Here is a 27762-nt window from a genome sequence, read left to right on the forward strand (position 1 = left end):
TGCCTACTGTGGGACAGGTCGGGGGACTGCCTGCTTTTCAAAAACAGTGGTGTGTTCCTCCCAGGTGGGAAGTGTTTTTATTCCCTGGTGTTTGAGACCCCGAGGCTCTGTTTTATGGTCACTTCTTCTAGTGCCACACCACCCATCCGTAGATAGGGTCCCTTTGGAATCATATGGTTTTTTTTTTTTTGAGACAAGGTCTTATTGTATAGTCCTGGCCAGCCTGGGATTTTTATGTAGAAAGCATTAGCCTTGAACTCACAGAAATCTGCCTGTTTCTGCCTCTTAAGTGATATAATTAAAGGTGTGCACCATCAGGCCTGGCTATGATTGTTCCTAATACTGGGACCCATCCTATCTTTAGACGACAACATTCCAGAGCAGGAAAAGTGGGTGTTCCCACACAGGCCAGGGTCCACTGCAGTGGTTTGGAAGAAGAAACTTTTTTCCTGACAGAACTTCTTTCCTTTCCCATCCCTCGCTCTCCCATCCAACCCTCATCCTGTTCTTTTCCCTAACTTCAAGAGGGATTGGTTTGGGTGATTTCTTACACTATGTACATAATCCATGTACACACATATGCACATGTAAGGGTATGTGTATGGTGCACATGCATTCAAGACATCCAATGCACACACCCATACACACATATGCATGTACATGTACATATACCTATATGGTACACATGCATGAAGGACATACATGACTCATGTGTACCCACACATGCACATTTGTATACCTATATGCATGCAAAGCACACACACCTAGCCACACATACATGAATACATGAACACCACCTTAGTATACACACACATGCAGCACACACATTCATACACGCCAAATGTACATATGTATGCAAACATGTAAAACATACACATACAAACATCCACTCACATCCACATGTGCACATATGCATGCCACAATAATGCATTTGCAGATGTACACACACAAACATGTCCAGCACACACACATCAATATGTGCACACATCGACCCACATGTGTGCACACATATGTGTAGTAAATTTGGCAGCCTCAACAACTCTCCACCTCCACCTAGGGGACTTGGAGCAGGAGCTGATATTAACCACCAAGACACCCAAGGCCACCGTGGGTGGCCTGAACCCTTCCAAGGGCTACACCTTGCAGATCTTTGAGCTCACTGACTCTGAGCCTGTCCTGCTGGCACGAAGGGAGTTTGTGAGTAAGTCCTCCTGCACACAGACAGGGTGGATGCGGGTGGAAGGCCTCTGGGTTGGGAGCTCATGGCCTGGGCTTGCGACCTGAGGCTTTTTGCCTATGAGGTGCTTGGGTCTTGTTTCCTGTTCCTGACATTGCTGCTCATTTCCCATGAGATGGGAAGGTCTAGGAAGTACATAAAACCCCCAAACCCAAGCCCCTGTTCCCACTCTGGCCTGGTGTCCTAACAGTCGGTCCCTCCTCTCTCTGAAGTTGAGGATCTGAAGAGCCACTCTCTGAGCAGAGGCAGCCGCAGGCTGGTGGGGCCCACCCTGGATCCAACCTCCTTCCCTCCTGGGGCCTCAGACCCTGAGAAGACACCTGATCCCAGTACCGCCTTTACCTCAAGCAGAGACCGGCCTGTTCTTGGTGGGTCAAAGTGGAATGAGAGTAAATCCTGGGGGTGGGGAGAGCCCTCGGAAGCTTCTGGTGCCTCTTTGCCACATGGCCAGAAATTCGTGTTTGTATTTGACTACATAGTCTAGCTTTATTTAGGCTTACCAGTCATATTCCTGGACTCATAATCTCAGGTACAGGGTCCAGGTAATCTTTGCCCCAGAATCCTAGCTTAGGTCTGGGAGGTGCATGGTAGCAGTTGTGACCACACACCCCCCCCCGCCTCCAGGAGTGGCCAGTAAGGATCAGAGGAAACCCAAGCAGAGCCTTGGAGTACAGGACCCCGCTCAGCCAACCACAGACCTGGAGAGGCAGAGCCACACAGCAGACTCTGTGGGAACGCAAGAGAAGCTAGGTAAGGTGACTGCTCTGAACTGTGGGGTCAGATGAAGTTGAGGCTTTCTCCTCACCTGTCCCCCCTCACATCAGGAGGACACTACCTTCTCCACCAGACACAGAGCTGTGGGAGGGTTTCTGTCCTCAGACGTGAGCATTGCTCCCTCATGCCCAGGCCTTGTGTCCTGCTATGTTGCTATGGATCAGGTCTTCTACAGTGTCACCCCACTGTTGAGGGCCTTACAACCATGCCTGGCCCCTTCCCTTTAGACCGAGGATCAGAAGCCACAGAGGAATCACCTACCTGGCTGTGTTATAAATCTCATGAAGCCTGCCAGATGCAGTCTGTGTCAAACTGTAAGGGGACCCAAGGAGAGTTTTATTTACAAAGAACTCTAGGGCGGTGGAAGATCCTGAGGCCACAGAAGTCGTTCTGGTTGCAACTAACCCTGCCTGATCTTTCTGCCAATTTACCCAGCTTGGACTGGTCTGTGGTGCTAAGACCCCCACCCATGACTGGTTGCCACCTACAGGCAGCTGGGCCTGGAAATGTGGGTGCTGGAGCCCGGGGACTAAATTGTCAGGTTCAGACATAGTGCTGCCAGGAGCCTTGGAAGGCAGAGGTGACCCCTAGACTTGAGACTGATATCTTTGAGGGGACTTAGAGGAGCTGGAACCCCAAACTAGGATGCATGAAGGTCTTTCTAAATCTGGTGAGACACAAAGTCCTTGGAAACCCTGGCTCCCCAAATCCTAGGGAAGGGTATGTTGAGGACTCCAGTCAGATCTACAATACTCAGGTGTCCTGGGGAGGCTTATAAACCTCACCCAATACCTCAGCCATCCTTACCTGCTCCAGGTGACCCCCAGTTCCACTGCACACCCCCAACTCCTACTGATATAATCTTCCTGGTGGACGGATCCTGGAGCATCGGCCACAGACACTTCCAGCAGGTCAAAGACTTCCTGGCCAGCATCATCACACCGTTTGAAATAGGACCAGATAAAGTCCAAGTAGGTGGGTACCAACTGCTTTGCCCTGACCTTTGGGGAGATTGGACCTCTTAAATCCTCACCAGTAGAAAGGTGGTAGCTGCCCACATAATAGGACAGGGAATGCTATAGCCTCCCAAAGTCCATCAGCCTGCCAAGAGAGTTGAGAAACTTGACTGATAGAAGTCTACTTGGTCTGGGTTGGGTCATGTGGCTGATTGATTTTTCTCTGTGAACCAGGGCTGCCGTTATGGTCTGTAGGGATGGCTGACTCCCCGTCAGCCCCTCTGATGGTACTCCTGTGAGAGCCTTGGGCCCTGAAAATGTGTCTTTTCCTGGGAGTGGGAGCCCCAAGGGCTGTGCCCAGAGCAGGCAACTCTGTAATATGGTCTTTAAAACAGCCCTGGCATTGAGGATGCAGTACTACAACACTTGCCTAGCATGCTTCCCCCCCAGTGCTGCAAAAAGAAAGAAAGAAAGAAAGAGAGAGAGAGAGAGAAAGAAACCAAAAAAACAAACCCCTTCAACCCAGCAACCAGAACCCACCCCCAGGTCTGACTCAGTACAGTGGAGACCCCCAGACCGAGTGGGACCTGAACTCCTTCAACACCAAGGAGCAGGTGCTGGCAGCAATACACAGCCTCCGCTACAGGGGAGGAAACACATTCACAGGTATGTCCTGGGCCTTGAGGTTTGGCTGTTCTGAAGCCTCTGGCCAACCTCCTTTTATGCTCCTTTCTACCCCTGAATGTTTGTGTGACCGGTGGGTGCTGAGCCCACTTCATACTTTAGAGAGCAAACTCTACCGCCACCACCGGCCCCAACTGTTGGCAAAAGCATGGAAATTCAGGCACCTTGTTGAGAGCAAGTGTCTGCATTGATCATAGGTAGCTTCTGTCTGGGTCCCACTCAGCTCGACTGTTAGCCTTGCTGGTAGCTTCTTAGAAGACGTAGGTGTGGCCTTGCTGGGCCATAGGTACCATTTTCAGGAGGTGCTGTCCCTGATCCCAAATGTCTTCAGCCTGGCAAGACAAGATATGTGAACAGAGAGCCCTGGAATCAAATGCTGGGAGCAGCTGTGGTTTGAGAAGGCACCTGGAGAGGAAGTCCTAGTGGCTGCCTGTCACTTTGTCCCTGATGTTCCTAAGGCCTCGCCCTAACCCATGTACTGGGGCAGAACCTGAAGCCAGCAGCAGGTGCCCGTCCAGAGGCAGCCAAGGTGTTGATTCTAGTGACAGATGGCAAGTCCCAGGATGATGTGCGCACAGCTGCCCGACTTCTTAAGGACCAGGACGTTGATGTCTTTGTTGTGGGTGAGCTTGCACCGTGCCTGGGCCCTGGGTTGGAATGCTCACTGCTGGGGTGGGCTCTGGGTCACAGACACATCTGTATTCTGGCTTCACCATCTCTACGGAAAAATTGGGTGCATGCTTAACTGCTGACCTGCAGCTTCTACACCCATAGAACCCAGAGGGGGAGTCCTACATCACAGAGGTGCATGACTGCACCTTGCGGCAGCATCAACAAAATCTGTCCCTGCCTCCTTCGCTGTGACACTCCCCTAACTCCTGGCCACCCTTCAACTCACATTGCAAGTAGCCTTCAAACTGGTCCCCTGCCTGGCAGCTGTCCCTGTGTGTGACAACTCTTCTACCTCCTCCATCTGCTCCCCCAGCAATAATTATTCCTGGTGCTCTCTGGGGGCATTAACCACACTCACTGCCCTCTGTTTGATGGGAAGGAAACTTCAAGTGTAGGGAATTGTTCTAGGAGCCTCTCTTTCCCCAGAATTCCCCTTTTTTTATGGGCACCTGGCACCAGCATCCACATGGTCTGGCCTATTTCCCAGAGCTCCCAGAGTTAAGCACACTAACCCCCCTGGCTCATTCTCATTCCTATGTTCCATTGAGAGACCACCCCCATGGGTTCTAGGACAAGTGGCTTCAGTTTGCCCCCTCCCATATGTCAGGAACTCTGGCTGGTCTCTCCTCTATGGTCCTGTCTGTAAATAGGATGAGAGTCTCAGAGTGGCCTGTTGGCACGCCCTTCCCCAAAGCAGGTGTGAAGAATGCGGATGAGGCTGAACTGAAGCTCCTGGCATCCCAGCCACTGGACATCACTGTCCACAATGTGCTGGACTTCCCTCAGCTGGCCACCTTAGCTGCTCTGCTCAGCCGCCTCGTTTGCCAAAAGATCCAGGGCAGGGGCCCAGGTAAGGACACAACAGCACAGTGGCCAAGGGGCAGGGAGACTGAAGCTACTACACCTGGCCAATTTTTTGTGACCCATGAGGGTCTGTAGACTAAGCCAGGGTGTTATTATTATTATTATTATTATTATTATTATTATTATTCTTTTGGTTTTTACGAGACAGGGTTTCTCTGTATTGTTTTGGAGGCTGTTCTGGCACTCACTCTGTAGACCAGGCTAGTCTCGAACTCACAGAGATCCACCTGCCTCTGCTGGGATTAAAGGCGTGCACCACCCCTGCCCTGCAGCCAGGGTGTTACTTGTCCTGACATGTTGGGAGGATTTTCTAGCCTCTCCTGTACATGACCACCAGGGGGAGCAAATAGATGCACTCGCTTGCTCCTTAACTACCTTTCCCCACAGTCAAACCAGCAGCCACTACTCTGGCCCTGGACCCCCTCCCCATGATGCCCACCAGACTGAACCTGACCCACGCCACCTCATCCAGTGTCCACCTGTCTTGGACTCCGGCCTTATACCCACCCCTCAAATACCTAATTGTGTGGCAGCCTTCTAGGGGTGGTGCCCCCAAAGAGGTAAGAGGGGGTCCCCTAGTTCAGCCTCTCCTTGGGAGCTGGGGCAGCCGACAGGGGGCTCAGGCGGGTTCTGCTGAGCTAAGGATGAGCGCTGGAATGGAAGCCTACAGATGACTAAGTCCACATGAGAGAGAAGAGCCAAGAAGGGTGGGGTTGGGAGTGGGTAGCTATACACAGATGCACCAATCAGACCAAGTCAGAGTGAGGAGTGTTGGGCAGTGACTGCAGACACCCAGATGCGGCTTTGATGATACATCGGTAGACAATTGGATCGTCTCACTGGCTCGCCTGTCTCCGTGGTGCCTGGTGCTGCTCTGCTCCGTGTGGGGCCCTAATGTCCCAAGATGGTGGTACCATGCCTCTCCAATCCCTGTTGATGGAATTTTCCTGCCCAGGTGGTGGTGGAGGGGCCTGTCTCATCCATGGAGCTTCGAAACCTGACCTCCAACACAGAATACTTGGTCTCTGTGCTTCCTGTCTATGAGAGTGGGTTTGGCAAGAGCCTACAAGGCCGGGCAATCACAGGTAGAGGGGTGACCTTTGTCTAGTCCTGTCCCTTGGGGATTGTACAACCAGGGCATGACAACAGGCAGTCCTGGGTCTGAAGTGCTCCCACAAACCTCCATTCCAAGCCCCCTGGTGTCCTTTTTTTTTTTTTTAAGACAGGGTTTCTCCGTGTGGCTTTGTAGGCCAGGCTGGCCTCAAACTCACAGATAAGCGCCTGCCTCTGCCTCCCGAGTGCTGAGATTAAAGGCGTGCGCCACCAACGCCTGGCTCTGGTATCCTCTTTTGAACACAGTAGTGTCACACGTGGCTCATTATCACTGCTGCTTAAGATGTCCCAAGGCTCCCATCCTGTCTAGCAACATGGCTGAGGCCACTAGATTTCAGCTATTGTTAGACCCACCATGATTCCTAGCTAACAGCTGCACTGAGATAGAACTCATGTCCACACTCACCCACCTACAGGGAACAATGGATGGCTGACATTCAGGACTTTGCCGGGTGTGGCAGCACACACCTTTAATCCCCAGAACTAGAGGGCAAGAGACAGGAGGATCTCTCTTAAGGTCAATGCCAGCCTGGTCTACATAGTGAGATGCCAGGACAGCCAGGGTTACAAAGAGAAACCTTGTCTCAAAACATAAAAATATAAATAAACAAAAAAAGAACAGGCTATTTACACCAAGGCCATCATAAATCATGTTTATCCCTCAAGGAAATTGTACATTTCATGGGCATCCCAGATCCTTCACCCAGCCCTGGAAACCTTGACTCTGATTTCTGACTCCAGATCTGCCTCTTCTGGTCATTTTGGCTTCATGTATTATATGATTTTGTTGTTGTTGTTGTGTGTGTGTTATATATGTCTCTCTCTCTCTTTCTGTGTGTGTGTGTGTGTGTGTGTGTGTGTGTCTTTCCCTCACTGCCTTTATAGTGAATTGCTTTAGGCCAGCAGGATTATCTGGCTCCCCCAGAAGTGTGAGCTGAAAAACCCAGCCCCCTGCCATGCAAGACAGGTGACTTAGAATCCTGTGCTCTGACTGGTGGTTGTCCACCTGACCGTGCCCCATCTGTATAACCCTACCCACCGAAAGTCTCACCATTTGCAAAAAGGGTTCCTCTGTTCATGTTGATGAGTCCTGCATGTGCCACCCTCCCAAGATTTCCCTGATGGCCATCCCCTCCTCAGCACCCCTGCCTCCACCTGGAGCACTGACCCTGGCTTCAGTGACACCTAGAACCCTTCGCTTCACCTGGCAGCCCTCTGCTGGGGCCACTCAGTACTTGGTGCGGTACTTGCTGATTGCCTCCCCGGGAGAGGAGCAGAGGAGAGAGGTGAGGGGTAGAGAAAGGGGGAAGGGTGGTACAGATGGAGGGACTTGGCGCTGAGATACGTGTTGCCGTGTCCCCGCCAGGTACTCGTGGGACAGCCTGAGGTACTGCTGGATGGCCTGGAGCCAGGCCGGGACTATGAGGTTTCAGTGCAGAGCCTTCGGGGACCAGAGGCCAGCGAGGTCCGGATCGTCAATGCCAGGACCGGTGAGTATCTTTCCCAGGCCGCGTGTTTACACAGCAGATGCCTGGCTCTGTTTTTCAGCTCATTCCAGGGTAGGAGACCACAGATGACTCTGGATGCCCCATATGCCCCTCAGTCCCAGGACTTCCTACCCTTTTCCCTGTCCCAAGCGTAGGGATGCCAGCTCCTGAGGCCTTGTTATGCTCTGCAGCTGCCCTGGGGCCCCCAAGACACCTGAGTTTCTCCGATGTGAGCTACAACTCAGCCTGCGTGTCCTGGGAAGCCCAGAGGCCTGTGCGCCTGGTCAAGGTCAGCTATGTCTCTAGTGACGGCAGCCACTCTGGGCAGGTAAGAGCAGGGGCCCAAAAGTCCCAAGGGCCTCCTGGGGGACCCAGTATCCTAGGTAGATTCAGCATTCACACAGGCACTGGGAGCCTAGCATCCTTAGACTCTCACACCTTCAGTCCATTATCTGTTTAGCCCCCTTCTACACAGCCTCTGAGATGGTGCAAGGGACACAGTTCTGATAATACCCCAGCCCTCAAGGGGGCTGTGTCTGGCAGGAATTGGGGGAAGGCCTGAAGCAAAGACACGTACACACACACACACACACACACACACACACACACACACACACACACACACACGCACACACACATGCATAGGGATATCATGTCGAGACCGTGGCCACACCAGGTTTAGAGGCAGAGTGGCTTGTGGGGTTAAAAGGAGAGACAGGAAGAGATGAATCTCCACCCATGGGCCATTCTGGGGATCCATAGCTGATCATATTTTTCTTTGGGAGTCATGGGCTAACTCCGACTATAGGTCCTGAACCTAGGGCTCAGGTGCCTAACTGGTCTGCCTGTATACCTCCCACAGGCTCAGGTTCCTGGGAATGCTACCTCAGCCACCCTGGGCCCCCTTTCCTCCTCTACCAAGTACACTGTCCGAGTCACCAGTTTTTACTTTGGGGGTGGTTCCTCCATGCTGACTGGCCATGTGACCACAAGTGAGTCAGGGAAGTCAAGGCTGGGGTGGAGCTGGGCTGTGTCCTGACATCCTGCTGAAGGGCCTATGTTGGATGTCTGTCCTGGCTGTGCCAGGCCAGGTGGGGACAAGTGTCTTGGGCAGACGTGATAGAAGGTCTGCAGAGAGAGAGACAAAGGGGCCAGGGGCGTTCCTCAGTGTGGCTGATGCTTATCTGAAAGCAACTCTTTGTACTCATCTGTACACCACGTCTTCCAGAGAAAGCTCCCAGCCCTAGCCAGCTGTCTGTGATGGAGCTCCCTGGAGATGCAGTCAAGCTGTCATGGGTGGCGGCTGCCTTGTCTGGTGTACTTGTTTATCAGATCAAGTGGATGCCCTTGGGAGAGGGCAAGGCCCACGAGGTAAGGGGACTGGGGGCAGACGACCTTTCAGAGAAATTCCTATGGCCCCGGGCCCCAAGGCCGAGTGGGGCTTAGACTCTATGTCCATCCAAGTCCTGCGTCTTGGGAATGCCTGTCTGCCCATAGCCTGTGAGCCTGCCTCTTGAGGTGAGGTTCCCTATCACCCAGGTGGACCCCGGACTCTCCTTTCTCTAGATCTCTGTCCCAGGGACCCGTGACACAGCCGTCTTGCCAGGCCTGATGGGTCATGTGGAATACGAGATCACCATCCTTGCCTACTACAGGGACGGCACTCGCAGCGACCCTGTGTCCCTCCGCTATGTCCCCTGTAGGTGGCCTTTCCTCCACGCAGATGGGCTTGGGACAGGAGCAGCACAGAGGGGACCCAGACCTCCCTGGATCCACGTGCTGCCCAGGACCTCATACTCCCACAGCAAGCAGGCTCCGCCCCCCCCCGTCCCTGAGACCCTGGGTTAGCCCAATGGATCCGAGCCCACAAAGAGTACAGGCTCTTGGGATGGCTGAGGCCTAAATTCCCCGGCACGGGTGACACAGTCTCTGTGTAAGACCTCCTAGGGATACTGGCGGAATCAGCAGGGACATTGTTAGGGTTGGGCAGGGCAGAGCACAAGATGATGCCGGCTGGCTGGCTGGCTGGCTTTCTGGCTGTGGGCACCTCCGTTCTGGAGAGTCTTGAATTCCACATTGTCTGTGCCACTGGATAGCTTCAGCAAGCAGGAGCCCCCCGTCCAATCTGGTCTTGTCCTCGGAGACCCCCAACAGCCTGCAGGTCAGCTGGACACCATCAAGTGGCCACGTCCTACATTACCGGGTCAACTATTCACTGGCCTCAGGCTCTGGACCAGAGAAATCCGTGAGTCTATAAAGGATGGTCACCCAGGGATTTAGGTGCTGATTTTTATCTGTCTATGGGGGGGGCAACAGCTTCTGTATGGAGGGAAAGATGGGTAGAAGAGGGAGGACTTAAAGGAAAGGGCAGTCTAGGAGGGAAGGCTCAAAGGTCTCCTGCCCCCTACAGATCTCTGTGCCAGGCACCAGAAGCCACGTCACACTTCCTGACCTGCTGTCTGCCACCAAGTACAGGGTCCTGGTCTCAGCTGTCTATGGAGCCGGGGAGAGTGTAGCAGCGTCTGCCACGTGCCGCACAGGTTAGTAGGCACCAAGACCGCAGTTTCCTCTCAACCCCAGACCCAAGCCAGACTCAAGGTCCAGCTAGACGCTAGATCTAATCAGACCTCAGATCTGGTCAGACCCCAGACTAGGTCAGATACTAGACTCAGTGAGACCTCATAGCCAGTGAGACCCCGGGCTCAACAGACTGTGGAGAGGGCGTGGAGAATAGGGAACCCAAAATAGAGCAGGCTGGGTCAGAGTGACTGGGAAATGGCTGGAGAGCAGGGAGAGTTCTGTCCAGTAGAGACCTGCCCTTGACGCCACAGGGCATAGTCAGGTCTCTGGTATCCTCCAACCCACAAGCCAGGCTCAGCTGTGAGGAGTCACCCGAGAGCCACCGTTGCTAGGGCAGAGGGCCTTCAGAGCCCATGAAGCCCACTGCCTCAGCTGTAGTGCCCTACCTTGGGCACTAGGGACCTTCTGCATATATGTTTCTCTTATTGATTGATGAATAAAACACTGCTTGGCCAATAGAGGCAGGAAGATAGGCGGGACTAGGAGACGAGGGGGATTCTGGGAAAGGTAGGCAGAGAGAGACCACAAGGAGATGCCACGTAGGCCGCCATAGGAGTAACAGAAACCAGTTGCCTATGATGGCTGTTTCCTCACTGCCCAGCGGATGACCGCTGTGCCTGGAGCCCCGACTGTGACTTCATCTGCCCTGTGTCTGGCTGCAGCCTGTATCCCTACCTCCAGTCCTGTGCCGTCCGTTGTATCCAGTCATCTCCCTGGCCCTAACAACTGGTGCCTGGGGCTCACCTTGGGCCCATAACTTTTTTGGGTACAGTCCCCGGTGGAAGCTTGGTTTTGGCTCTGGGTGCACAGGGTAGGCAGGGGTACCTGCTCACTCAGCGAGATCCTGACACGGCAATGAGGAACTGAGACTGCGGGGTGGGGTTTCCAGAGGGAGCAAAGTGAGGCACGTGCAGGTCTACCTGTGCTTACCAGAGGCCCGCAACTGCCCTCCACGAAGTGGCCCTTCTGCTAGTCGGGCTAGCTTCGATGTGACTCACCGGACCCTCCGTGTCCTCTCTCAGCAGCCTGCCCAGCCCTGCACCCGGACAGTCCCCTCTCAGGTAGGTCCTGTATATCTGTGTCTGCTGTGCTGCCGTTTGCCTGCTCTGCTGTTCTTAGTATTGGCATGTGCCGGGCAGAGACAGAGCTGGCTTAGCTCCACTGGGTCCCTGGGTGGCTCCCTGCTGCTAGGCCTCTGGGCTAAGTCATGCAAAGCCTGGAGTCCTCATAAGTACTATGCAGGAGGGTGTGTGTGTGTGGGTGACGCTTAGCATGAGGCACATCAGGGGTTCTATCCTGCGTGGGAAGGCCGTTAGAGTACAGAGTGGACAGATAGGCTCTGTGATAGGAAGGCTGTTTCTCACCTGCATCCCAGTAAGATGCAAGTCTGGGGCTGCCACTGCCCTGAGGCTGGCAGGGATGGTGAGTGGTGGGATCAGGGAATGGTGGGGCCCATGGGATGCAGGGCCAGTGGGCAGACGGGCAGGCGTGGCTGCTTCCTTTAAATAGGCCTCAGAAAGGCTGAGCCTCTGCACCCTTGGACCTGGTGGTGCACAGTTAAAACACTAAATACATGTGTGTTTTCACTCTCTGATTTGTGCCAATCAATGCTGTAAAAGGAGCTGGCACTTGGAGGACCCACCATGACACTGATCATCCCAGTGACTTGTATACCAGTCTCAGCCTGCAGCTGGGATCTCAACCATGCAGAGTCCTCAGGCTGCAAGGAGCAAAAGGAGCTGCTTGAAGCTTCTGTGCTGGCCAGAGGGGAATTCAGCAAGGTCTTCCTCAAAGAGAGCAAACTTGGAGCTGGTTTGGGGCAGAGTGCAGGTGCTGCTTGGTAGGAGTATAAGGCAGGTGGCTGGGTCTGAGTGTCAGGGTGTCTAGTGTGTCCTGTGTATGGCTTTCCAAGCTAGAGCAGCAATGTCCCCAGTGTCAGAGCTGGAATGGAGGAAGAGGAACAGAGTGGCCTGGAATAGATATCCACCTGGCTAGAAAGGGACTAGATTCTCCCCCAGAGGGCAAGGACAAGACCCTGCTCCGGCTTCTCATTGTCCTGGTGACCCCATCCCAAGCCATCATTTTAGGACCTCTCTTCTGTGTCCTGCCACCCCTCTCCAAGTGTCCCTTCCTCTTCCCTGATGGTTTCAAGTCATCACTCCCCGTTCCACCAGGGTTTGACCTGATGGTGGCCTTTGGTCTCGTGGCAAAGGAGTATGCCTCTATTCGAGGTGTGGCTATGGAGCCCTCAGCCTTGGGTGAGGCTCCCACCTTCACGCTCTTCAAGGATGCTCAGCTGATGCGGCGAGCCAGGTGAGCGGGGCCAAGGGAACCGCAAGCACAAGAAGAGGCTGTGCAAAACGGGGTGGTAAGAGTTAATGCAGAAGCCGGGCGGTGATGGCGCACACCTTTAATCCCAGCACTTGGGAGGCAGAGGCAGGCGGATCTCTGTGAGTTAATCAGACCCTGTCACATACTTTGTGGCTCTGCCATGACCCTGGCCCCAAACTGACCAGCCTCTGACACCATGTCAACAGACCATAGATAGACTGGTTGGCTTTGGCCGCATGTACTCCAGAAATTCTCATTTGACAGATTAATGAAGTCTTGCGTGCGGGATTAGGCTCTGTGCCCAGCATGCCTAAGGGTCTTCTCCCTGTGCAGCTCAGGGGGTCATTCACAGTCACACAATTCTGCATATGAGCCACGGCACTGTTCCCTCTAAGTGGCTGCGTGTCTGCTTTGTAGCCTAACGGGCGAGTCTACCATCACCGTAGGTTTGTGAGAAGTGGGTGGCTTCCCAGGAAGCCACGAGAAGCCACGAGGCCCCTGGTATCTGGTAGACACCAATCCCGGCTTACCCCATGCACGGGCCATTAACCTGAACTTGGATTGCACACAGTACGACTGAGCAAAATCACTTCCCACACCCTGAAAGAACTGAGACCCCGGGCATGTAGCAGAAGCCTAAATAAGGCCTCACGGAGGTGTTCACAGAGGTATCCGAGGAGCACTGAAAAGCCCTGACCTCTGCCACATGCCCCCGTGAGCAAGAAAGGAGGCCACGAGGAGACAGAGCACGGCCCCATGGGCTCCCACAGCAGTTTGAGGCCCAGGTGCAGGCAGCAATCTGGGGGTCTTGTCCTTGGTCATGCTCCTCCCTGAGAATGGTCAGAAATTTTGGGTAGGTGCATGCAAAAGCCTCCTGGTCATGAGTTTGGCGATACCCTTCCTGCCCACTCAGCTGAGACCCACACAGAATCACCATCTTTTTCTATATACTCGAATTAGCTAATGATTTGATAAGGGCAAACACAGCGATGTCTTCCAACATTTATTCTTTTGTTACCGTAAAACCATTGCCGGTGACGGTCTGCAGCTGTCCTCTGCATACCCACACTCCAGTTCTTCACGGTCTTCCTTCCCTGGACTTTACCACATCTCAACAGCTTTCCCATCCGTTCGTACCCTGAGGTGTGAACACGCACGCCACTCTCCTCAGAGCCTGGCTTCACCCTCCTCACTCAGAAATTTAATGGGCATGTTGGCTGATTCCATTTCTTGGCTCTGGCGGACAGAGCCGCGGTGACCACGAAGTCTGACCTCATTTCCTTTGTACCCAAAGATGGACACTTGTCAGATCATCTGGTGGTTATTATGTTGTGTTTTGAGGCCCCTCCGTTCTGTTTCCCATATACCATACCATATACTAATTTACGGCCCCAACACCGTTCAAAGGTTCCCCTCGCTCCACCAACACTCAGTAGGTTTTACGTTCCTGACAGCAAGGTGGTTCTTCACTTTTTCTTTTTTAACATTCCCTCAGTGACGGTGATGTTGAGAGCTTTTCTACCTGTGTGATTTATTTTTACATCTCCCTGTGAGAAGTGTCCTTTGAGGCGGGCGTGGCCATTGCCGCATGCACTTTGTGCTTGACCTTCCTGTCAAATGTCCCCTGGTCCTCATTCAGGCTTGGCACATCTGGCTGCCCCTCACCTTAATGACTATCCCTTGGTTTCCTTCACAAGCCTCTTCCTTCCCACCGTTGTCTTTGCTACCTGCTGTCCCTGTCTCTGCTCTTTCCACAAAGCCTGAATTAAAGCTGCCCTCATTCTCAGTAGTGATCTCCCTTACTTGTTCCTCCCCTCAGATGAGTGACTTTTCCTGGAACACACAGTCTCTCTCTCTCTCTCTCTCTCTCTCTCTCTCTCTCTCTCTCTCTCTCTCTCTCTCTCTCTCTCTCTCTCTCCGCCTTTCTGGGGCTCCAAAAGAGTGTGGGACAGATACCTAACTTCTTCAGAGTGCCCACTTAGCTCAAGTTACCCCTACCCCATAGCTGCTAAGAGTAGAGGGACCCTTTCTTGTGGTGGAATGGCGAGGATGCCTGAGGAAGGAACACGTGAGGCCCTGTGATCGTTGTGTTTAGAGGACTGTCGAGTTGTTCTGTGTGTGGTGGTGGCACCTGGAATCCTAGAACCCAGGAGGCTGAGAAAGGATCACCGTGAATCTTATGCCAGCCCAGGCTATGTAGTGAGTTCCTGTCTCAAAGAAGAAAGAACTATAGGATCGTGGTTGAGGTGGTATCTTATTTGGCTTTTTATTTGGTGTTTCTTGGCTTTTATCCTAAGAGCAGATGAAGGTCAAATAGGGAGGCTGTAGACTGATATGAATACTCTTGTTGAGTGACTCAAGACTCCATTCTTTGACCTTATTCTGCCCCTAGATAGCCCGGACCAACACAGGCATGGATTCCCCCGTCGCCTACTCTGATACCTCAGCATATCTACTCAGTGCGAGTAGCTCCTGAGTCCCAGGACTGCTCCAGGGACCTTCCTGCTGGAGTCTCCCTGGTCAGGACCCTCACCTACAGTGCCACTGAGCATAAGGGTCTCAGTCAGCCTTGCACAGTGACCTTCATTGTAGCCTTGGCCTGGCTTTGGGGAGCAGAGGGTCTGCTGGCCCAGGGTCCTCAGCACTTCCTGTTGAACACTGAAAGTTTTGGGCAGAGGGGAGGGATGCTCTGATACACTCCCATGTTCATTATAGAGAAACTGAGGCAGGAAGGCCTGAGCCCAGTCCTCTGAAATCTGTCCAAACCCCTTGTCTCTCCAGTGATATCTACCCGGCAACCCTGCCACCAGAGCACACCATTGTCTTCCTTGTACGCCTGCTCCCCGAGACACCCCGAGAAGCCTTTGCGCTGTGGCAGATGGTGGCCGAGGACTTCCAGCCCATCGTTGGAGTTCTGCTGGATGGTGACTGTGGGCCCCATCATACCACCCTCGGAAGTTGGGAGGGGTGGGAAGGGCCCCTGCTTACCTTCTAAACCTCATGGCACATAAGGATGCCAGCCTTCAGGCTAAGCTGTGGGGTTCCCCCAGGCAACTAGGCATGGAAGCCCATCCTCCGTGGGGAGCAGATACCCTGGGTATCTCCACGTCTTTGCATTATGGAGGCTCTACGTGGGGCTTGGGTAGGGACTTGATTCTGTCACTGCCACCCCCTTCCAGCTTACCACTCTTACCTGTTTCCCTATCCCCCCTGGCAGCTGGCAGGAAGTCTCTGACTTACTTCAACCATGATCCCAGGGCAGCCTTGCAGGAGGTCACCTTCGACCTGCAGGATGCAAAGAAGATTTTCTTCGGAAGCTTCCACAAGGTCCTGGGAACTGTCTGCCTGAGCCCTGCAGGCCCTGACCCTCTGATCTGGCCTTCCCTGAGTGTGGTTGTCTCTCTTGAGAATCAAGCATTGGTCCACCTAGGGCCTTTGACCCTGGTGCCCCTCTCTGTTCTTATGGTCCCTTCTTGATTTGGGTCAGAGAGCAAATTCTCCTCTTAGGGAGACTCCTGCAGTAGCTTTCCCTGGGGGAAGCTGTGGCCCCCCGTAGACCCCAGAGTAGAGTTGGGATCTGACCCCAGACCCTCTGTGCTGGGCCCCCTTTTAATATGTTTTGACCTGGTCTGGGGTGGGAGACTCACTTTGGTCTCTGCAGGTACATGTGGCCGTGGGCCACTCCAAGGTCAGACTTTACGTGGATTGTCGGAAGGTGGCTGAGCGGCCTATTGGGGATGCTGGCAGCCCACCCACAGCTGGGTTCATCACACTAGGGAGGCTAGCCAAGGTCAGGGGGCCGAGGAGCAGCTCAGCCACGGTGAGTTTCGGGGCCCTGCCTCGTAGGATGGATGGGCTCTGCCGATGGGACCTGACATTTCCTCCTGCTTCATAGTTCCAGCTCCAAATGTTGCAAATCGTGTGCAGTGACACCTGGGCAGACAAGGACAGGTGCTGCGAACTTCCTGCATTGGTGGGTAGCAATAAGGTCCCGGACACTGGTCCTGTGAGCATGCCAGTAAGGGTCATAGACGGCCTGTCTAGACCCATGCTGATAGAGATGAAAACAGACTATTTGGATGAAGTGGCCAGGGGCCTCAATCAGAAAGTCCCACAGGCATTTGGGGGAAGGCCAAGAAGCCTCATCTACAGTTACAGCAACTGCCCTGGGCCGGGACATGTGCGGGGCATCCTGTTTCCACCATTAACAGTCATGTGTCACTTAGAAGTCACTGGTCAGCTCTAAGGAGACACTGTCCCCCTTCTCTATAGGCCCAGGGAGACGCCCATGCAGGGAGGCTGGGGACTTGGTATCTATCTTCACTAGTCCCTTGAGAAACCCACACTGAACTTGGCCATGCTAGGAGCCTGGGAGGAAAGCAGGGAAAAGGAGATACGGGGCCCATGTGGTTATCCAGGACAGGGCACACTGAGCCTACTGCATACACAGGACTTGGCTGCCTTTACTCTGACCTGCCCTACCTCTGGTGATGACTAGAGGCCTCCTAGAGTCAGGTGTCCTTCGGCCATGCTGAGTCTTAAGATCTGATGAGATCCAGGGCCAGGGGTGGGGGGGTGGGGTGGAGAGATGTCCATTGAACAAATGATTTATTTTCTTCCAGCGGGATGGAGAGACGTGCCCAGCCTCCCCTTCCCCCTGTGCCTGCTCATCTGAGACCCCTGGGCCACCGGGGCCCCAAGGCCCTCCGGTGAGTCCAGTGTCTTCTTCCCTGGAGGTGACCAGAAACTTCTGCCGCCATTGGTGGAGACAGAGTAGTTGACATAATGCCCCCTCACAGCAGCTCTCAGGAAACTAAACCCACCAGCAGCCCTCCCAAGCCATGTTACACAGAGGACAGGCTTTCTCGGGTTTCTTCTATGTCCATTGGGCCAGCCCCTCTGTACACTGGTTGAGCTTTTATCTCTCATATATGTCCGGTGTCTGTGGGCAGATGCTGGCCTTTCTCTACCAGGAAATCGAGAGTTTCTCCGACGTTCTGGATGGAATGAGTCCAGGACCCACCCCCACTGCTCTCCATGACCGTGCTTGGGGTGGCTGGTGGGCTATGATGTGGCAAACTGTGAGCCATAGTCTTACTGGGTACTGGAAAGGAGTTAGCCTGCACCATAAGCCCTCTACCTTGGGGCAGGCCTTTGGTATCCTCAGAGGATCGTCATACCTCTTCCGGTCCTTTCTCTGCAAGCCCAAGGCTCCTGAGCCACTAGGGATACTTCTGGAGTCAGTGGTCACGGGACACCTGTGAAGATCACTTACTTTGGGCACTTGGTGGTCCACATGTCTCATTGTATATAGGCCCAGAGTGTGTGACCTCAGATCTGCCTTAATCCAGTGGGTGCCTAGCATTGAGGAGGAGGGCAGTAAGGACATCCTTGATCTCGGAGGATCCTTTCCCTCCCAGCAACACAGACAGGAGTCCAGGACTGGAGGAGGCAGCTGGATCTCAGGCAGCTGAGTGGGACTAAGGATTTTGATGGGGCTGGTACTGAGTCCTGTCTGTATCTTACAGGGCCTCCCTGGAAGGAATGGCACTCCAGGACAGCAGGGACACCCGGGGCCCAAGGTAGGTCTTGTGAAGTACAGGAGCAATGTGCCTCATCAGAGCTGCAGTGGGAGGGACCCCACACTCAGAGCATAGCAAGCAAGGCTCCATGGCACCCCGTATCGGGTGGAAGGGCTCCCCACTGTAGAAAAGCGGAGGTCTTATTCTGGGCTCCCCCGCCACCTGCTGGACCCAGTATTTAGTGGATATCTACTCTTCACCTACTCTCATGGGCAGGATCCTCCACATGGCACAGGTGGGGGGAAACTGAGGCTTGGGAGTCCAGTGGGCAGGTCCAGATCGCCTCGCTCTTCAACGGTCTCCTCATTCCCCTCCATAGACACTTGCTAACTCCTCCACCCACAGGACACAGGAGACTGAGTCCCAAAAGGCTTTCAGACATGGTTAGCCTCTGAATTGGTGCCACCTACAGTGTCTATGGGCATGTTGGAGACAGGGTCAGAGTATGGCAGAATACAAATCAATCTTTTGGAGATGTAAAATTTATATGTGTACCGACTGGGGGAATAGCACCGACAGCCCAAAGAATCGCTGAAGTTGATCCTGCTGAGTAAAATAGGTTTATTAAGGATTACGTAGAGACAAATATAAGCAGCATTTGTGCCCTCCATATGAATCTGAGTTCAGAACACTACCTAGCATTATAAAGCAGCAGAGATAACCCCAGGTTCGGACAGCATGCATGCTGTACAGACAAAATCGGGCTGACTCTGGGAAAGTTGTTTGTGTGTGCTCCGTTCTTACCTCTTATCAGGGTATTCTGCCGGTCTTAGCGAACGTAGTCTGACTGTGGGAACGACAGGAGTTTTTGCTGTATCCCGACAGATAAAACAGCTAAATGATAGTCCACTGCAGGGTGATCCTTTTCCTCTGGCTAGGAATGGGAGAACTGGTCTCCTTACGTAGGGGAGGGTCTGGCTCTATAAGGTCTATGGGTGTGTTGGGACAAGGGTCTTGGTCCGACAGTGTGAAGCAGAAGGCAGTGTACTTCAGTAGCAGTCCCACCCACACAGCGGCCTGCAAGGTGTCATTCTTGCTTGATTCTAGACTGGCAGGCCGCGATGCCACACGTACTGAGCACAAGACGCGCAAGGAGTGGCAGCCGTTGGAATATGCTCCTGCCCTGCGTTGACGCCCTCGCGTCTCTCAGCCTTTCGGGGTGTCTGTAAAACCGCACCCCAGGCCTTGTCCTGCTCTGACCCTGGCACAGTGCCTCTTGGGAAGGACTGAGTGAACTCAGACAGAGCTGGCTTGCGGTGTTTGTACTGTGGACACGCAGAGATAGTAGTCAGCCTTCCGGCCGTGGGATATGTGTACGGGTATATTCTGCAGGAGTCCGGGCCTCCTCGGGGATGGATGCCTGTGTCCGTATATGCACAGTGTCAACTGTCCTCCTTGGACCTGCTCTGCCATGGTGGGCCACCTGCTCTCCAGGCCACTCCTGGATAACTAGCTGAAGTTAGGCAGCCTGTAAGAGGTTTTGTCTGTTTGTAAGAGGGATCACTATGTACCCTGGACTAGCCTGGACCTTGTTATGGTAGCTCAGGTGCCTTTCGAAAACTGCCAGGATTTTATTAGAAAGGGGAGTCCTCCAGATCTCCATTGCCCTGTTTGTTATTTGCTCTTGTGTGTGTGTGTGTGTGTGTGTGTGGGTGTGGGTGTGGGTGTGGGTGTGGGTGTGGGTGTGGGTGTGTGTGGGTGTGTGTGGGTGGGTGTTTTATACTGTTTGGAGTCAGCTGCACTACTGAAGTGACTTGTGGCTTATTTGCCCTCTTGTTGTGTGCCCTTTGGCCCTTTAAGGTAATTTTTGTCTAGTCTACATCCCCTGCTCTGTCTCTTCTGGAGTCCGAGTTTCGTAGGCTATTTTAAAAGGCCTTCCAAGGTGGGCAAGGTAGCTCTGCGGCGTGAAGGTGCTTGCCACCAAGCCTGCGTGCCTTTGATTCTCAGGACCCACCCGGTGAAAAGGACAGAACTGATACACGTCGTCCTCTGGCCGCCCCACGTGTCCACAAACACTAAATAAATACGTGCTAAATACAACTAAAATTTAAAAGGCTCCCCCCTCAGTCTGAGAGAAGAAAATGGACTGACTTCTCTGGAACTGCTGGGCATTTCAGACCTACACCCGTTGGAAGATGGGAGGAGCCACATCCAGTCCTCGAAAAGATAGCCTCGAGCCCCCGCCCCCTGAGGATTCATCCCTGACAGTGCCATCTTTACCTAGTCCTACCTACCTCCGAAGCACACTTTACCCTCCTCATCCGTTTGTCTGCCAGTCCACAGCCTCGCCTGGCCAAACCGTTCCTGTCCACCAGACAGATCCAAGTGTCACCAATGACGGTTGGCTTCCATACCACAGCTCCTTCAACAGGGGCAGATTCAACCCACAGCAGGTTGTGTTACTGCTTGTATGGGCAGGCCAGAGGACAACTTTGGGGGTGTGTGTTCTGTTCACCCACCTTTATGTGAGTTCCTGGGATTGAACGCAAGTCACTAGGCTTGAGCAGTACATGCCTTTACCCACTGAACCATCCTTGCCAGCCCAGTTTGGTCCTCTTCAGAGCACTGCTGGTTCTCTTTTATTATTCACCATGGACCGTAGAACTCACTTTGTCCTTAGACTAGGAAATGTAGTTGGTGTTTTCTTTCTTTCTTTCTTTCTTTTTTTAAAGATTTATTTATTTATTATGTATACAGTGTTCTATCTGCATGTCTGTCTACACGACAGAAGAGGGCACCAGATCTCATTACAGATGGTTGTGAGCCAACATGTGGTTGCTGGGAATTGAACTCAGGACCTCTGGAAGAGTAGCCAGTGCTCTTAACCTCTGAGCCATCTCTCCAGCCCCCGTAGTTGATGTTTCCATTGGAACCAACTTCAGGTTCTAGCTGTGCTTAGGAAAAAATGGTACTTTTAGAGGTTGCATGTTATCATCCAGGAGCATGGCTTCCTGTTTGTTGAAGGATTCAGGCTCATGCTTAAATATTGGTCTTTTTGCTGCTCGTGAAGGTGGTGGTCTTTGTTCTCATTGCAGCTTCTCTTGTGGTTTATGGACAGGCTCTTTCCCTGAGGGTTATTTTTGTGTCCAGGTGTCTGGTCTTTTTTTTTTTTTTGTGATGTATCTTATATCCACGTTTTTTCAGATTCACATGAGCTCACCCGCATAGTTATTTTTTCCTTCTCCTGCCCATAGTTTATAACTATGGTTGCTTTTTCTTGCTTAGTCATGTTGGTGAGTAGTTCAGATCTCTGTCAGGTGGTGTCATGTGGTAGTACAGATGTCTTGGCTTAATAGTAATTCATTAAATGCAGCACTGATTCGGACACTGAGACAGATATTCATTTCCATGTGATAACAAAATTCCTTTAATCTTAATTTATTTGAAATTTGAAAAAAAGCAAATCAAACAGACATTAAATAAAATGCATCATTTGTTCAGTGGTTATGGACATGACCAAGCGGTTTTCTTCTTGAAGCTACTCAATGTTAATTTTGCTGTTTCCCTGCGTGCTAAGTACGCTGAATCACTAAGGAGCCAGCGTGGTTATGGTCCTCGTCTCCATGCTGGTGTTTTCTAAGTAAGACTGAGCAGTTCGCTGTATCATGTTTGAAACACTGTTTTGCATAATTAAAACAAAAAAAAAAGACAGTTTGGAAGTGTTTTCCCTAATCTCAGCTTAAATATCTCTGATGTTTCCTGTCCCTTAGAGCTTGGATATCTAGTGAGAACCAAGTCTGGTGTTTGGGTGTCAGAGCTTAAGGAGATACCCATTAAGTTCCTTCTCACCTCTTGGTGATTTCTGTGCAGGTTTCCTCTCTAAGCCCCCTTTGGGACCAGAGCGGAATAGAGGAACTGGGGGGGGGGGGAAGAGATGGCTTCAAACCCTGACTCTGTTTTGGCTTGTATGTGGCTCTGGATAAGTGACCAGGGGCTGAGTGACCAGGGGCTGATAGTGCCCTACAGACAGGGTCCCCATCAGGACCCACTCAGGGTAGGCACAAGGGAACCTTTGTTCTCCAGCGAAGGTGCTTGTGGCCTAGTATGAAAACCAGGGGTGGTAGACGGTGCTAAGGGCCGGTAGTGAATAGGAAGGGGCAGGGGGCAAGCCTTCTCGGTACTCCCAGTGCTTCTTGTACCTCCAGGGAGAACCAGGACCACCTGGACAGACAGGACCTGAAGGGCCTGGAGGTCAGCAGGGGTCACCAGGGACGCAGGGACGCACCGTCCAGGGACCCATGGTAGGTGCTCTCATCTGTACCCAATCTTCTTCTGCTTTGTCTCTCTTCCTTGCCTCTCAGTCCATCTTCCCCTCACAGGGTCCCCCAGGGGTCAAAGGAGAGAAGGGAGACCATGGACTTCCTGGCTTGCAGGTAATGAAGGGGTCAGGGTGATGGCAGGGAAAGGATATGGGTAGGACCCTCCTCCACATATGACGTTGGCCGCTATCTCTGCATATGACGTTGGAACTATCTCTGTTCCCTCCCAGGGCCTCTCTGGCCAGCAAGGCATCCCCGGGAAAACTGGCCTGCAGGGACCAAAGGTACTGAATCCAAGTCCAGGAGGTGATGAGTGGGAGAGAGTGGGCCCAGGTAGAGTCTTGGAGACAGAAGGCTACGGGGAGAGAGGAAGTGGAGAGGTTTCCTCCTCCACCGGAGGCTTCATTTCCCCGTAAGGCCTGGCTGGAAAGAAAGCTATCTCGGCCCACACTAAGGATAAATGGTGTCACCCTGGGGTGGGGCGAAGGGAGGCAGCTCCTCTAATCAGGGTGGGTCACCTTCTTGGGACAGTACTGGCCTGGATCCAAAGGGCATCAAGTTGGTAGGAGAGAAATGCCAGTGAGAAGAATATATCGGGGGCTGCTGGGGTGGGCACCGTAAGAGGCAAGGATTAATATAAGCCCTCATCACAGTTTCCTCCTCTTCTGCCCATCAGGGAATGAGGGGACTGGAGGGACCTGCTGGACTGCCTGGACCACCTGGCCCCAGGGTAGGCTCTGCCCAGAATCCCGAGGCTCCCTGGAGCTGGACAGCTAGTTTGGGAGAAAGGCACTGGACATCCCCAGCCACTGTCCATCCTGCTGCAGCCTTCCACAGGGATCTGTCTGTGTCTGGGAGCACCCCAACTCTACCCCAGAAAAGACCCTTGCCCCTGGAGCAGGTTCCTACGGAAATAAGCCTTGTACAGACCCAACCATACCTATACCCTAACTCCACAGGGCAGGGGTGCCAGGACTCCTGACTGGGCCTGGTAGGGGCAGGTGGCTAGACCCTGCTGTTCCCACTGTCAGACGTCCCAGCAGCGGGGGACCCTGCAGGAAGCTGTAGCTTCCTCACCTTGAGAAGACTTTCCTTCCTCAACCCCAGGGGCTCTTCACTCTGAGCTCTGTACCCAGTGAACCTTTGAGAGGGTGACTCAGGCCAGCAGCCGAGACTTAGAATAGAAGGATATGCTGCAAGGATGCTCTCTGGGGTTGGGGGAAGCCCACTGTGTTTCTGCCAGAGCACCCAGAGTCGATCAGGGGTCATCCCAGTGCTGAATGAACAGTAATGGACAACTGGGTGAGGGACGGGTGGTCTACCCTGGATGCTGAGGGAGGGAGGGGTGGAGTGCCTGTATGAGTTTGTCCTGGGTGTTGGAGGAGGGGTTGGGGGAGGGTTTGTCCTGGGTACTGGAGGAGGGGTTGGGGGAGGGTCTGTCCTGGGTGCTGGATGAAGACTAATGGTCTGTTATAGACACTGGTTTGGGAACAGGACTGGAGCATGCTGGGGAAGAGGGCGAGGCCTGAGAGCAGCCAGGGTTAACCTTGTAGGGGCAATGGGACCCTGATACCAAGCCAGGTCTGGGGAAGGGAATAGACTCCTTGGGGGCTCAAACTCTGATATCTGCATTTTTTGCAGGGTTTCCAGGGTTTGGCAGGGGCCAGAGGCAGCAATGGGGAGCGAGGACCCCCAGGGGCTGTGGGGCCCACGGTAAGTAACCCCTACCTTCCAGCAAGGCAGCCAAGTGACAGAGATGGTGTAAGCATAGGTTCAGGGGCTCCCTGATTGAAGATCTGCCTGTTCAGAGCTTTGCATGGCTTCAGTGGGGGCACAGAGTTGGGAGGAGGCAGCAGTTGATTTTTGGGGATCCAACTCCCTGGGAGGCCACCTTAGCCTTCAGTCAAGAGAAGTAGGGTTCCAGCAGCTCAGGGCCTCCTATGTGGGCTCCATAACGTGGGCATGACATAGGGGAAGAAACGGGATGATGAGCAGCTCTTGGCTCAGGCTTGCCTCTGGGCCAAGGGAGGCTCTGTTCTCTAGACTGTTTGGGACCTCCGCTCATACTCCCCAGCACAAAATGTACAGCTGGGGACAGGTTCTTTGCAGATCACTCCCAGCTCCATTTGGGGCCATTCCTGCTGTGGGTGTCCAGCTTCACTAGCTCACTCTGGGCCGGAGCCGAGGGCCATGCCTTCCTGGACCTTGGTAGCTGGCTTGAGGCCCCGACACCACATCAGCTTGTGTGGAGTCAAGCCTGCCTCGTGCTGCCATGCCTGCATCTCCTTGTCTCTACGTTGACAGGTTTTTTTTCCTTTACCCCCTGCTACAGGGTCTCCCAGGGTCCAAAGGTGAACGAGGAGAGAAGGTGGGTAAGGGCCATAATCTGGAGATTGGGACTCCCTAGTGGCACCTGCCACGAGCCCCAAAGCCATGTCCTCTTCCCAGGGAGAGCCACAGTCCCTTGCCGCCATCTTCCAGCTGGTGAGCCAGGCCTGCGAGTCAGCCATACAGAGTGAGTGAAGCCCACCCTGCCCTGCCTCATCCCTACCGGCGAGGCTGGGCCCCAGCTGATGTCTTCTTCTACAGCACATGTGATGAAGCTAAATTCCTTCCTCCATGAGAATGCCCGGCCCCCAATGCCCTTCATGGTGGAGACGGCAAAGCCAAGCAGACCTGGGTCTATAGAGCCTCCTGGGTCACATAATGAGGCTCTACTTCCTGGAGACGGGGGACACGTCCACCATCCTGAGGACCAAGGTACCAGGATTCCTGCTCTTGGGATTCTAGAAGTAGACAGTGACTGGTTGCCTCTGTGTGTGTGTGTGTGTGTGTGTGTGTGTGTGTGTGTGTTTTCTCCTTGTCATTCCCTTTACCCCAAAGATGTCTTAATGAAACAGAAATAGCTTGGGGGTGCCCACAGGTGACCCCACCTTATTTTGAAGTAAAGTCCTCTGGCCACTGAACCTACACTAAGATACTTGCTTGGGGCTCAAAGACCAGATGGGCTGTTGTCATGAGTGCTGAGTCTTTGGCCAAAGGCCAAACCCCATGGTTATCCTGGAAGGACCCAGCCCTCCTTCTGGACAGACAGGGCAGAGAAGCTGAAGCTGCTCCATCCCCTGGTCCTGCAGCGTCCCCCTTTCCTGTCAGGTGAGCCCGAAGCTATCAGCCACATAAGCAGCCCTGGACTACAGGAGCGCCAGGCCCCAGAGCCCCTGAACTGAACAGGTGAATTTCTGTCATCACGTCAGCCCAGCCATGGAGCAAGAAGGAGGGGCGGCTGGAGAGGAGGGTATCTGCTTGGGGCTGCACAGTGGGAGGGTGGGCAACGGCCATGAGAGTGGGATGGAGCTGGCATTTATGACCCTCGTTGGGCCAGCAAGTGTGGAGGAGTCACAGAGTAGAGCAGAGGTTTGAGCTGCAGGAGTGTGTGGATGCTCGTAGACCTTGGAGGAGCCCCACAATGTCAGGGGGGATTACAGAGACTGGCCCTCAATAGGGCACCCCAGTGAACCCCTGACCAGGTGAGACAGACTACTCCGGGGGTTGTGAGTGTGGGCAATAAGGTTGAGGTTAGGGTGGGGCGGGGCGGGGCAGGGCACAGCACCAGATGACCTCTTCCCTTTCTCTGGATGTCCCGAGCAAACCTCCCATGTGCAAACCTGCCTAAGGAGGTGTTTCCTGGTGCACACACATGTGGTGGGGGTAGAGTGAACACAGGTGGGTGTGTGAGCATGGGGTAAACACAGGTGAGTTCTGTGCACACACACGCAGGCGAGAGCAGGCGGCACAGACAGGTTCCCATGGGTGCAGCAGCGTTGTCTTCAAGTAGACAAGGGCTCAGGGGTGCCGAGGTGCCTGGGTGATGGAGAGTGGGTGGCAGAAGTGGGGAGCCGCCAACGGACAAGCTAGAGAGCGCCGGGTGTGACGGCCCTGTCCTGACTCAGGAGACCAGAGAGAGTAACTCAGGGTTCTGCCCTGCTTCCATGTCACAACAAAAACGAGTGTGTGGAGACCTTTGGGGAAGCCTACACTCCCTTGTGCCAGGAGACTGGCTGCAGACAGTCCAGCTGTGTCTGCCCCTTCTCTCTTACCAGGACCTCCCTTCTGCCACTTCAAATCACCCTGTACCGCCCCAGCACCATCATCCATATTTTTTTTTGTCTCAACACTAAGAACAATGGTGTCCTGGAGGGGCGGAGAGGGAAACCAAAGGAAGACCCCCAAAGCAGCAGGAAGCTGGAAGGGCAAAGGACGGCGTCTCTCAAGCCCCTTCCTTGTGCACTTTCAGATAAACCTCTGCCTGCCCATCCCGAGTTCAAATAAACCTCTGCTTGCTCGTCAGCCTGTGTGAGGTGTCTGGTCACTGTCAGGAGCTGTCTCCCACCGCTCGTGTTACTGCTCACTTAAAACTCACCAGGATTCTTGGGCCTCCTCGAAGCCCACACCGCTTCCTCATCAAGGCCCAGGCTGCATCCTGTGCTGACCCCCTTCTCATTCTCCATCCGTGGTTCATTCACGGCTCGTCTTCACCCCCACTAGGACACAAACCTGCTCACGACTTCCACTTCTTGGGGCTCCTTGTTATTTCAGGGGTAAAAATCCAGACCTCCTGCCCATTGTAAAGCATAGTAGGCTGTCTGCCATGACTGCCCCTGGGCCTTTGCATGTCACATCTGCTTGGTTCTTCCTAGGGTTCCATTCCCGACGGTGTCTCTCCCTCAGAATGGTGCCCTCACTTCAGCCGTGCTGTCTCTTTTGCTTCTGGGTATGAGTAAACCCATCTGCCCTGTCCCACCCTTGTCCCCAGTCCTAGAAGTCCAGATTATCCTCACTTCCCTCAGCCTCTGTGCTTGGCTCCCAGTGTGGTGATGTCACTTTCAGACCTGGTATCCACCGTCTCTTGTCTTCAGAGCCCTGGGTCTCTCACCACCCTCAGAGAGATCATGGAAGCCTTCTATCTTAACCCCACCATGCCAGACTGGGGTCTGGAATAGCATGAATTCATACATTCCCAATCCTGGCCCAGCTGAGTCAGAGACTTCTAGTTCCCTTTTCAAATACTAAGTAATTGGCCCATTGCTCCCATCTGTGTAGCTAAGCTAGAAAAGTCCAGAAATGAAGAGGAAACACGTATTATGGGGAAAAGGGTAAAATTTTTAACAAGGAACAAGAGATGTTTGACACTGACTGAAGGAATAGTCCACCACAACTTAATGT

The 27762-nt window shown here is 53.4% G+C and overlaps 1 protein-coding gene across 1 annotated transcript in view; it reads left to right on the top strand.

Annotated features, from left to right (window-relative positions):
• The window catches only part of Col20a1 (collagen type XX alpha 1 chain), a 36978-nt gene extending 10092 nt beyond the window's left edge, over positions 1–26886 (top strand). The window contains exons 4-38 of the mRNA XM_040732659.1: positions 1058–1201; positions 1450–1605; positions 1862–1987; positions 2828–2986; positions 3514–3633; positions 4110–4274; positions 5021–5173; positions 5575–5747; positions 6143–6272; positions 7441–7586; positions 7667–7790; positions 7979–8115; positions 8650–8779; positions 9016–9158; positions 9354–9486; positions 9884–10032; positions 10198–10327; positions 11390–11428; positions 12542–12680; positions 15480–15622; positions 15916–16025; positions 16360–16518; positions 16594–16671; positions 17321–17407; positions 18227–18280; positions 22426–22521; positions 22600–22653; positions 22770–22823; positions 23216–23269; positions 24181–24252; positions 24872–24907; positions 24988–25054; positions 25129–25299; positions 25693–25770; positions 26640–26886. Coding sequence (XP_040588593.1) covers positions 1058–1201; positions 1450–1605; positions 1862–1987; positions 2828–2986; positions 3514–3633; positions 4110–4274; positions 5021–5173; positions 5575–5747; positions 6143–6272; positions 7441–7586; positions 7667–7790; positions 7979–8115; positions 8650–8779; positions 9016–9158; positions 9354–9486; positions 9884–10032; positions 10198–10327; positions 11390–11428; positions 12542–12680; positions 15480–15622; positions 15916–16025; positions 16360–16518; positions 16594–16671; positions 17321–17407; positions 18227–18280; positions 22426–22521; positions 22600–22653; positions 22770–22823; positions 23216–23269; positions 24181–24252; positions 24872–24907; positions 24988–25054; positions 25129–25299; positions 25693–25766 — 3905 coding nt within the window. The 3' untranslated portion in view covers positions 25767–25770; positions 26640–26886. The remainder of the gene's footprint in view (positions 1–1057; positions 1202–1449; positions 1606–1861; positions 1988–2827; positions 2987–3513; positions 3634–4109; positions 4275–5020; positions 5174–5574; positions 5748–6142; positions 6273–7440; positions 7587–7666; positions 7791–7978; positions 8116–8649; positions 8780–9015; positions 9159–9353; positions 9487–9883; positions 10033–10197; positions 10328–11389; positions 11429–12541; positions 12681–15479; positions 15623–15915; positions 16026–16359; positions 16519–16593; positions 16672–17320; positions 17408–18226; positions 18281–22425; positions 22522–22599; positions 22654–22769; positions 22824–23215; positions 23270–24180; positions 24253–24871; positions 24908–24987; positions 25055–25128; positions 25300–25692; positions 25771–26639) is intronic.
• Positions 26887–27762: the final 876 nt, after the last annotated feature.

Source organism: Mesocricetus auratus, unplaced genomic scaffold (genome assembly GCF_017639785.1).
Source record: "Mesocricetus auratus isolate SY011 unplaced genomic scaffold, BCM_Maur_2.0 Super-Scaffold_100028, whole genome shotgun sequence".
Lineage (NCBI taxonomy): Eukaryota > Metazoa > Chordata > Mammalia > Rodentia > Cricetidae > Mesocricetus > Mesocricetus auratus.